Source organism: Poromitra crassiceps, assembly GCF_964638095.1.
Source record: "Poromitra crassiceps genome assembly, chromosome: 13".
NCBI classification, from domain to species: domain Eukaryota; kingdom Metazoa; phylum Chordata; class Actinopteri; order Beryciformes; family Melamphaidae; genus Poromitra; species Poromitra crassiceps.
Window position 1 is genome coordinate 33,467,564 of NC_139644.1, and position 11,737 is coordinate 33,479,300.

General features: G+C 42.4%; 1 protein-coding gene across 6 annotated transcripts in view; it reads left to right on the forward strand.

Annotated features, from left to right (window-relative positions):
- Positions 1 to 3,149: 3,149 nt before the first annotated feature.
- nfixb (nuclear factor I/Xb) overlaps positions 3,150 to 11,737 on the forward strand; it is a 206,946-nt gene continuing 198,358 nt past the window's right edge. For all 6 annotated transcript variants that reach the window (XR_014553305.1, XM_083650295.1, XM_083650290.1 and 3 more), the window contains exon 1: positions 3,150 to 3,233. Coding sequence is in view for 5 of the 6 variants with exons in the window: in XM_083650295.1 (XP_083506421.1) it covers positions 3,231 to 3,233 (3 nt within the window). In the remaining variant the exon portion in view is untranslated. The remainder of the gene's footprint in view (positions 3,234 to 11,737) is intronic.

Sequence of the window (11,737 nt, forward strand, 5' to 3'; positions counted from 1 at the left end):
GTGTTTTTTTTATCAACAAATATTTCAGGTAGGCTATATTGTGTGAAATTGTCTATTTAACAATTGACTATTTAACAATTGACTGATTTTCATTTTCCACAGTAGGCTAATTATTTTTAATTCGTTTTTATTCTGATTTTAAAAGCTGTGTTAGAAATAAATGTGCCTAGACTGATCATTCTGTGTGAATTTGTATTATATTTTATAGTTTAATGTGTAAGCAATGATTAAAAACAGTGAATAGGCCTATGTTTGTCTGATTTCAACGCTGAAACAGCAACAGCACTTAAATTGTACAATAGGCTGCATTCACAGCATATTGAAAGAGTTTGATCTATGCAATTTAATGGACAACACTTAAAATAAAGAGCAAGTGCAAGATGAGACCCTGTTGCTAATTTGTAAATTGATATTTTGTAGTCTGCTTAGCTGCTTAGCCTTCTATAATGAAGCATCCTGAAAATAAATGGAAAACTAATCGAAGATAGGCCCTTTTGACAAAGCCTTCTTATTTCCTATTAGGCAATTTCTTCATGTTTCCCCTCATCGAGATAGCAGATTTATTTTCACAACTTCTCGATTGAAATATCATATTGCACTTTTCACATTTGCCCAATACTCTAAATATCACCCTGAATATCAAAATAACAGTCTAAATCCGATGTATTTTTATTTATTTAATTGCACTTTGTTAAATAGATAAGATTAGATAAGATTAGCTCAATAAATAATAATAGGCTAACGTGCACTAGCCTGATTTATAGTCTCAGCCCGTTAACGAGGCTATCATCACAACATACATTTAATTAGGCTATAGCTTTAGTTATTAGGATAAGCAGTGAAATGACATTGCATTAGGCTACAGTGGCAAAACGATTTACTATTCTTAAAACAAAGACTGGTTTATCTTTACAGCAAGGATCAAATAGGTAATTACGTTTGTTTTGTATGTTTGTATTTTTTTTTATATTTTTTGTCTGTTTTGTCTGTCTGATAAAGTTGAACCTCTGGAGACAAACACGCTGCAGGTGGAGTCCAGAATGACGCTGCTCATCATTTTGTTGCGTGACGTCTGCATTTGCGCACTGGCACTTCCGTAAAATGGTTTATTTCCCAGAAATGGTCAAAATGCTACTTTGTTATTTATTCATGAATGATCTATTGAAGACGGGTCTGTTGAAAATCCGTCAGAATTTCCAAGGCCAATTTTATATTTGTCGCGCCTAAATATTGTGTCCATGCAGCCAAAAGTCATGCACCTGCTGCTCTTTTGGGGAAATCGAGATCCACCTGGATGGACGATCCTCCTCCCTTCAAAAGAGAGAAGTTTAAAGAGTTCATTCAGTTTTCTTCTTCCAGTGCTCTGTCAACTATAGCCCATGAGTTTGAAATATAGGCTATCAGGCCTGCAGTCCAAATTATTTTGCTCTGGGGAAAGTTGTTTCTCTGCGTAAAATATGAGAACAAGGGGAGTGCAAAAATGGCCGATATTGACTTAACAAACCTTTCAAAATCCATATAATTCTGGGCAAACAATATATTTATGACTGTGGAAACGTCTGATTATTATTTCTATTCCAGGCATGACTTTATAGTATAGCTCTATCCAATATTTTGCTGCATGGCAGCTAAAGTAAGCAATAGGCCCTGCAGTGTATAAAGTGGTAACAGACCTAAACTGACTTTATTCACTCTTTATTTACGGAATGTGACACAACACTTTCTCGGAAAAATCCATATATTGATAATCCAATCATAATAAGCAGGTCAAGTATCAAAATAATACTATATTTTTATTTTGTATTCTTATTATTTTCTGAAAATAGAATTGTTTTTTTGATTTTATGTTTTTGAAATAGAAATGATTGATTGATTTGCTAATCACCAGCTGAAGGTCATAATCACCCATCTTTAAATTCACCTCTACATCACAACACAGCACAGCACAGCCCTACCTCCCATAGGCCTATGTAGGCTACATTTTGCAACATGAGGTTCAAAACTTCCATATCGTTACATATCCTGCACAGGTCACAACATATTTGGGTTTATCAAAGCTTCCACCGCCTCCCCCGCCCTCCCTCTCCGTCGGCCCCGAGCTGCCCCTACACTGTTGCCGGTGAGAGCGACTAATCCCCTGCGTCCACGGTTTACTGTGAGCCCGTATTTAATTCCTGTAAACCCCCATGCAGCTGCCACCCTGGTTACTCACTGAACACGACAGCCTGTGCACCGCTCGGGTTATTAATAATTCACCAGCCAGCCCTCCGCTCTGCTCTGCTCCGCTTCTCCGGCCGCCCGTGGCCGCAGGACACTGCTGCTCCTCGCCGGTGCAACGCAAAGCACTCGGTAGGCTACTTCTAGCGTTTGTTTACATGCATTTTGACAGCTGGGTATTTTTGGAAACGCACCTCCGAGCGCGCTGGCAAGGCTGCCGCTGACCACCAAGTCTCGCCTTCAACTCTGAGGTCTGTGATGTTGCGACACCCGCGCTGCCGCCACATGGTCGCTTTCCTTTGAACCGCTGTTTCCCCCGCAACTTTCTCCGGAGCTGAGGAACAGGTGGAGGGGGGCCGGAGAGCAGAGGGGGGGACCCGAGTTTTTCTGATCAGCAAAGCCGGAGTCGGAGCATGCACGCGTGGAGGGAAAAGCGCACGGAGTCGTGAGTCCCTTTGCAGGAGCAACAGCTGATTTGGTGAGCGCGTAAGCAGCAGAGACTATACAGCGGGGCAGGCTACTTACTGTCGGTGCAAACCCACACTCCTGCTCTGTCATTCGGGGCGCTGACGGTGAGAGGGTGTCGGAGAGCACGGCGACTCGGTGGACATTACTGTGCCCGTGCCCGGGACAGAGCCCGGAGAGAAGCGTGCGTGCGCGCGCTGACACGTGCGTGCCAAGCCTCGGCACCGACGATTTTCATGGAAATATCAGGAGTCGAAAGCGAACATAAACACCTTGCACGAAGAAGTCGGGAAGCGGACGACTTGGATTATACGACTCTCTCCTCTGTCTGCACCGAGAGCAGTTGAGTGTAAATTCAGGGGAGAAAATGCTCACCGGGCAGCAGGCCGTGCTGTAGCCTATTAGGGCTCTTTTGCTTCCGGTATAAGGCCCAGCAGAACAGAAGAAACCGAGCACTTTTCTCTCCCCCACACTTTTTTTTTGGAAGCCGAACTTTTTAGAGTGGAAAATGGGTCTTTGAGAGTGCTGGCACAATTCCCTGCGCCACAATGGTACGTGCTATGTAAACCAATAATTTGCTCATTCATGCAGTCAACTTTCAGATGCATTGTAGTTTGTCATGGATATAAATATTATACAGACAATACTTTGATCAAATGTTTTGAGTTTGCCCAATAATTATAGTGTGATAGCATTCATTCACTTTTGTTATGCAGCCTGGATCACAGTGTCCAAGTGTTCCAAAACCTTCTGACATCTATATGCTTAGGCTACTCTCACCAGTAAGGCTCATTATGGTTATAGGCTATAATTAGGGCATGCACGGCTCAGTTATGTTATTTTTAATTAAGGGGAGTTTTCCCTGCCGAAATGATATGTATAACTAAACTGAAAGGCTGTTATTGTTAGGAAACCTCACATTGCATTATTTTAATAGTTATATAACATGCTGCCAATATTTCTGTCCAACCTCCTGGGGCAAAACAGTGTCCAGCCGTCCCAGTTCACCGCCCACTGCCCACTTGCCTTCTGCCCGTGTATTCGGAGAACGTGACTTTTCACGTTGCAAAGGTCTTTGATGTCGGCCTGTCTATAACCTATTAATAGATCCACATGATACGTTCTGTCGCGCAATTATTGTAAGCAAGAGGCAACATGCATAAGAGCCAGAGCCTGACTCGTATATATACAGGCACAGTTTACAGAGTTTGCAATCCGTGGAAACTTGGCTAAACGAGGATGGAGCTTGTTGTTTTGCGCCAACAATCAATTATGTGGTCTATTTGATTTGTGCGTAATTACGCACAGTGGTTCTGACCTATTCCTTCATTACGACGCCTATGATTGATTTGGCCAATTCTGTCCTGTTCCTCTGACATCACACGGCGAGAGTTTTCATAGCCTATAGCCTATGATTTGGGAATGAGGTCAGTTTTAGCAGTATTAACACATAGTATCAGCATAATATTGCTTCACCTTTATTTGTGCATTGCCTGAATGTCTAATACTTTCATATGAATATGTATCAAAAATGATCAAAATGTATCATCAGTAGGCCACTTATCTGTTCAGATTAATGCAGGTTATATTAGGATGTGACTTCTAACGGTCTCAAAATTGTTCCTGGAAATAAAAAGTGTGTTTTAGCTAATTCTAATAGCTTAGTATCTATCTCTCACATCCTTGACCTTTAGAAGGATTTTTATTTTGGCACGAGATGAGTCAAGTCAGGCAATAGTTAGGGGAACCTCCCACATACAACCTTGAAGCTGCTTATAGACACCAGTAAGGGATCCTATTTGCACATGAATATGGAAGATTATTAGTATGAATAATAATTATTTGTTTACTAGCATCCTAGCTGACATGGCAGCTGCCCAAGAAGCTCATCAGTGAAAATGATACCAAATTCAGGACAGGCCTCACATGGGATTATCTTGATTTGTTATTCCCCTACTTAGAAATTCACCTCTTTTTGGATTATTTGTTTATTTTGTAAGGCAAGGCACTAGATTTGGGAATTCCTGCTGAACACTTCAGTTAACATGGGGGTCAGTCAGCAATGCAGCGGAGGCAGCATGTCAATCAGTGTCAGGATGCAGTTGGTTTCCCTTGAGGCTGATATACCATCCATGACACATAAATAAACACTCAAACACGTCTCGCCTTTAAACATGATACACATTTATTACGCCACCTTATTCCTTTCCAAAGCATGATGCTGGGAACCAAATAGGAACGATGGCCTCTTGACCTGTGACCCTGCAATTACTGTCGAAACATGACACACATGTTGGGTCCGAAGCACAGTTTCCAAAGATATTGCACTTCGACCCCCGATGCACCGATATGAAAACCGCTAACCGATATTAACATTGCTGTTATGGCCGATAACCATTTACCAATGTCGATAATCTGTATAAAAACATGTTTGTATGTTAATACAATTTTGTACATACTGAAAAACACATGTAAACACCGTCAATTTGAAAAAGTAATGTCTCTTTATATCTAAAACATTTGGAAAAGCCCATCAATAGATTTACCAATGTGGCCCGATACGATAACCGATATTGCTGTTATTTTGCTCATCAGGCCGATACCGATATATTAAAAAATTACTAACATCGGCCGATACCGATATGATTGCCGATATATGGTGCATACTTACTGCTTTAATGCCAAGTATCAGCAATATTGTAAATATGCTATAGGATGCATCATGGATACAAAGCTATAATACAAGCCTGAACTCTTCCAGGGGCTCCTCCAAGGTCACCGTGTGTGTGATTTACATTAGGAGGCTGAGAAGTAAATACAGTAATCATGCAATGCTGTTTAAATTGTCGGGGTAATTGTATCCCACACTGTTTGTGTGTGTGTGTGTGTGTGTGTGTGTGTGTGTGTGTGTGTGTGTGTGTGCATGTGTGTGTGTGTGTGTGTGTGTGCAGCCTGCCTGCCTGCCACATGATGATCAAACAAGCGGTTTTGCAGTCTTGTGTGATCTCTCAGCTCTTGGCTGTTGCTGCCAGTGATGTCATCCCCTCACTGTATACATGCAGAATATTATACTATTATGTTTGTCCTGACCTTGACATTTTCCTGGAAAAATAAATAAGGATTCAAAGTGGGCTGTGATAGCCTCATCTGCGGCGCGTAAGCATTTTGCCATAGTTTAAAGATGGAAAGTTTGATATACGGTCAACGGCATAAATATTAGGATAGTGAGCTCAAGATCGGCTGGTCAGGTTGGCAGGTTGTGAAGCTGTTGGAACTAATTTAGCAGGGTTTTAACATAGAGGCGGCAGTCACATCAAAATGTCTCTTCTTTTGATCCATACTTTTCTTTTGAAATCCACATTGCACTATAAATGAATGGACAGTAAAAAAAGAGTGAAACGCCAGCTCAGCACCACGTACAGCACATTGTAGAAATGAATGTTCCTTTTCATCTTACCTTGGCAGTCATGTTTTTCTTTTACCTCACAGTTAAAGAGCCGCCGGCCGTGAACTGTTTTCAGATGTAACTTTTTTCAAAGCAACTTATAGAGACACGAAAAGAAGGCTTCATTTTAGGCCAATGAGTTTAGATTTCCATCATAAGTGGGTACAGACACTCCCATTGAAGAGGGGGGGGGGGGGCTTTATTTTGAAAAGGACACACCTTTTTTTTATGGATCTGCTCTCTGAGAAGATGAAGAGAGATGTTTTCCAGGAGGCACTCTGTGGTAGGTGAGAGGCAGAGGTTCAAGTCTCAAAATATCATTTTTGCTTTCTTTAAAGGGACAGTTCACCCCAAAAATCAAAAATTCATATTTTCCCTCTTAACCTTTGTGCTGTATCCATCTAGATCGTTTTGGTGTGATTTGCCGAGTTTTGGAGATATGGGCCGTAGAGATGTCTGCCTTCTCTCCAATACAATGGAACTGGATGGCGCTCGGCTTGTGGTGCTCAAAGCGGCAAAATAATACATTTGAATAACTCAACAGCCTGTCTCTTTCCAGATCGAACTACACCTGCCAACCGTCTCACCACGCAGAAGGAAGCATGCTAATGTTACAGCTAAGCTAAGCTAACATTAGATGCACGCTTCCTTCTGCGCGGTGAGATGGTTGGTGGGTGTATTTCAGTCGAAAGAAAATAGTTCTCTATGGCTATCTCCAAAACTTGCCAACTCATACCAAAACTATCAAATTAGAGTTTCACGGGCAGGACGTAGCGCGTGCTGTGGGAGGATCACTCTATTCTCCCAGTTCCCCTCCCCCCCCCCGGAACAAGCGCCCCGACTGACCAGAGGAGGTGCTAGTGCCGCGACCAGGACTCATACCCCGCATATATAATAAACCCGCAGACACGGCCAATTGTGTTTGTAGGAACATCGGGAATGGAACCCAGGTCTTTGCAGTGGTACCTCTACATTACGCCCTTGATGCTAGTTGATTTCCATTGGAGCCAAGTGAAATTTTCACTTTGCAAAAATGTTTGCTTTCTGTACGACAAATACGATTTAGACTCAATAAGACTGAAGGAGGTTAGGGTGGATCATTTCTGCACTGCACCTGTTGTCATCCCATTAACTGCTCTTTCACAAGTCTTACTTCAGTCTGATCACATAGTGCACAACTCACAAGTCTTCAACCTAATCACATAGTGCACAACTCACAAGTCTTCAATCTAATCACATAGTGCACAACTCACAAGTCTTCAATCTAATCACATAGTGCACAATTCACAAGTCTTCAATCTAATCACATAGTGCACAACTCACAAGTCTTCAATCTAATCACATAGTGCACAAGTCTTCCATTTCATTTATAACACTGCTTCAATTACTTTATCCAGACATAACATTAATTGGTTTCACGAGACGCTGCAGACTGCACACCAGCTGTGTAACTGAGTCGTTTTAATCTACTTAATTTGGGGAGGTGTCGGTATCTTCTGCCTTCCTAGTTTAATTAAGAAAATAAAAATAAAATCATAACAACAATACATTCATTTTCTCTCTTCACTCTCCTCTTTAGGGCCTTAATGAGGAATTAGAGCCAATAGCATTATTCATTAAACTGAGCTTGCCGGCTATTTATCACTGTAACAATATTAGCATATTTGTTTAATTTTTCCCAGCACTTGTTTTTTATTTTAACATTCGCAAAGCAGGTTTAGCCATTTTAATAACCTGGCATCGAGCGCATCGTACCAAATTGAATGCTGAAAAAGAACCAGTGGCAAGCCCCAGAAACAGCCTGAAAACCCCTTATAAACACACACACACACACACACACACACACACACACACACACACACACAATCCCCTAATTACAGCCTCCCCCCCTCCCTGTCTCTTATTCCTCACCTCCTGAGATGCAGGTGTAAAATATCACATTTTTCCAGCGTTTCTCCCTGAGGTGGCGCTGGCTTGGACTCACACCACGTAAATTTCCCCTTTCATATCCCCCCTCCCCTCCTCCCACATTTTTTCTACAAACAAGTTCCCCCTCCCCTCCCTCCCCTCCCTGCCTCCCTCTCTTTGATGTGTTGCCACATCTGCACAGGTTTGTTAGCTTGTTACCAGGTGAAGAATGAGGATACAATTAAGGCTGAATGAAGTGGGACTGGCTGGATGTCAGTCGTGCTCCGTAGCCGGCGCTCCAGAGAAATAGTGAGCTCGTAACATCGATCCCGGGAGCGATTAGCATGCTGCAGTAGGATGGTGAGTTGGTGATTGATTGTGAGGAAGGATATAATAGTGCTCATCATGCATTGTTGTGTATCCAGAAATATGGCTATATGGAAAGCCAGGTGGTTTCTGTGTTTGTGAGTGAGTGAGTGAGTGAATGAGTGAGTGAGTGAGTGAGTGAGTGAGTGAGTGAGTGAGAGTGAGAGACAGGGGGAAGGTAGGCCGTATGTATACGTGCTCCGACTCATCCAGTGCCATGAAAGGCTGCCAACATGGGCATCCCCCCCTTCAGATCTGACATGTTGTCTACGAATATGTGGCTGTGAGAACTTAAAGGGGCAGTTCACCTCAAGCTCAAAAATACCTATTTTTCCTCTCACCTGTAGTGCTCGTTATCCATCTAGATCGTTTTGGTGCGAGTTGCTGAGTTTTGGAGATATGGGCCGTAGAGATGTCTGCCTTCGCTCCAATACAATGGAACTTGATGGCATTCGGGGGTTGCGGTGTTCAAAGCGTCAAAAAAATACATTTTGAAAAACTCAACAGCAACGTCTCTTTCCAGGAATCATGACCCGGTTCCTCAGGATAATCCACAGACCTTGTTGTGAGCCGTTTCATGTAGGAACTATTTTCTTTCCACCTAACCACAAGCACCACAAGCCGAGCGCCATCCAGCTCCATTGTATTGGAGAGAAGGCAGACATCTCTAGGGTCGATATCTCCAAAACTCAGCAACTCGCACCAAAACGAGATGGATAAAAAGCACTACAGGTAAGAGGGAAAAATATGTATGTTTGAATCTGGGGTGAACTGTCCCTTTAACTGTCCAACAATGTAGGAAATGAAACAGGCCTCTTTGCATAACCAACAGGGTTAACAACCTTCATAATAAAGAACACGCTTAACGCCACTTAAAGTAACGAGGACTTGTCACTACTAGATATTGAGCAATAACACTTGTTCTCTTTCTACGATGCTGTACTCACTTCAATATATACGTCCCCACTCTGCGATGGCTGGGCTTATAAAGACGTCCGTCTCCATCAATTCGATCTGACAAACATTCAAATGTTGTATCACATTCCATCTGGGTCACCGAAAGGAGTCAACATCCTCGACATCAAATGATTTTTTTTTTAGGGCTTTTTAAGCGTTAATTAAGCAAAACCCGATGACTATTTTTGCTCTAGGCTGCAGCCATATGGATTGGGCATATGCTGCATATATATAGAAAAAGGCATATATAATTGATACCATGCTCCATAAAAACTTGGAGAGAGGGGGGGAAAGGGGGCCAGTGCTACAGGGAGCGACATCAAACAATCAGCACCGCCTCAAACAAACGATGCCCCTTTCTGAGTGTTAGTGAGAGAGAGAGACAAAGACAGACAGAGAGAGAGAGAGAGAGAGAGAGAGAGAGAGAGATAAAGAAAGAGTGACAGGTATTGACAGAACGGTCTTGAAAATCATTCAAAGTTGATAAATCAATTTAGGGGCAATTAAGGCCCTTAAAAAACATTAAAAAGTCTTAATTGCCATGTGAGAGGTATTACATGTTGTAGCTATTGTGCTGATGGTGTTAAATGAGCATAATATGATATCGTCCCATATCGATCACAGACCCCTGAAATGAATTGACATCGTATCGCGGCAAACTTTTTGATATCAGGAAATATCGTATCGTTGTCCAAAGAATCGATATAATATTGCATTGTGATGAAACTTGTGATTTACACCTCTGTCGCTGATCTGACGAAAGTGGTGTTCAGGTCTTGAAAAAGTCTTAAAAAGGTCTTAAAAGGTATTGAATTTAACTTCAGTGTGGGTTTTTTTACGCAATTTTCATAAAACGCTTCAAAAGTCATAAAAGTGCATGGTCCTCCTTTGTGAAGATGATCTTGCTGAACACAAAGTTCGCTCTTTAATATACTTTTGTTAAGCACAGACCTTATTTCATGCATTTAACCAAAAATCCCATTGGCTTTTACACTTGAAAACCAGGAAGTGTCGGGACTTTTGGGAAGGCCTACAAAAATACATCATCCACTATTTCTCCAGAGTTTACTTCCCTCCTTTAAGCCTGAGAAATAAGCCAATTGTCTGCTGTAAAAAAATAATCATAATCATAATCATATTTCATTTCACAAATTGACTAAAAACTGTCAGAAGGAGACAATCAGAGCGAGCGGCATCTTTTGTTCTGCGATACCCTGTGATTATCAACAGGGCAAAATATATCCTTCAGTTGGGACAGGGCAGTTTAAGAGCTCAACAGAAAGCCCAGGGAGCTTGACAAGGGCACCATTTAGTGGGACAAATGGTTTCAAATGGTTTTCCTCCAGTGTTTCCCCGCATATTAACGATGACAGGCCAGAAGTTGGATGCGGAGGCCGAATGCCATGGAGAGTGTTTTCTTAGTCACTTGGATGACTTGAATTCTAACTTTTGTTTTACCAAGTGAACGCTTCATGTGGCCCGTGCTAAACTTATAATGAGCCAGGGGCTATGCTAACAAACCAATGTTAATCTTATGTTAATGTTAATCAATCTGTCTGTAGGACTTTTTTTTCCAAAGGAATTGATGTAAATCAGATACACACCCATACACACATGTACACACACACACACACACACACACACACACAACACACACGCACGCGCACACAGATGCCCGTCCCGTGTAAAAAGGGAAAGGGAAAAGAGTGGAGCTCTAACCTCTCATTCTGAAGGATATGAATAGCCTGTGTCTCCAGCCGCAGTTTGGTTAGCCTGAGTCTGGGACTTATTATAGTGTTGTGTGTTTATGCATGTGTCTGTGCATGTAAGTATTTGTTTGAGTGCAATCCCGTGTCACCGTGTGTGCGTTTGTGCGTGTGTCCTCCTCGTGTGTGTGTGTGTGTGTGTGTGTGTGTTTGCGTCTGCATATGTAAATGCTTTAGTGCGCTAATGTCTGTCAAAAACGTGTTTACATCATATGCCAGTTTAAATAGTATAACTTTACATTCTGTGGCCGGCTACGAGCGCTGTTTGTTCCTGTTCGGGGTCTCCGTGTTTGTTTCTGCGTAAGGTATGCGGAGAGATCGGGGACCTCAAGTTCTGGAAAATGCGATTATTCCCCCTCCTCCATCCGCCGATGCCACTGACGCTTCCTGGTTTGGCCAAGTGCTTCCTGTCCTACTGTGTACAAAGTGGGACTTCCTTCCCCTTTGCTCTGGGAGGCCGAGATATTCTCATTTACCTCACGAGTTTCCACAGGAGCCAAGCAAGTTCAGCCTAGTGAGAGCAAATCTGTACCAGTCTGGACTAGCAAGTTCAGCCTAGTGAGAGCAAATCTGTACCAGTCTGGACTAGCAAGTTCAGCCTAGTGAGAGCAAA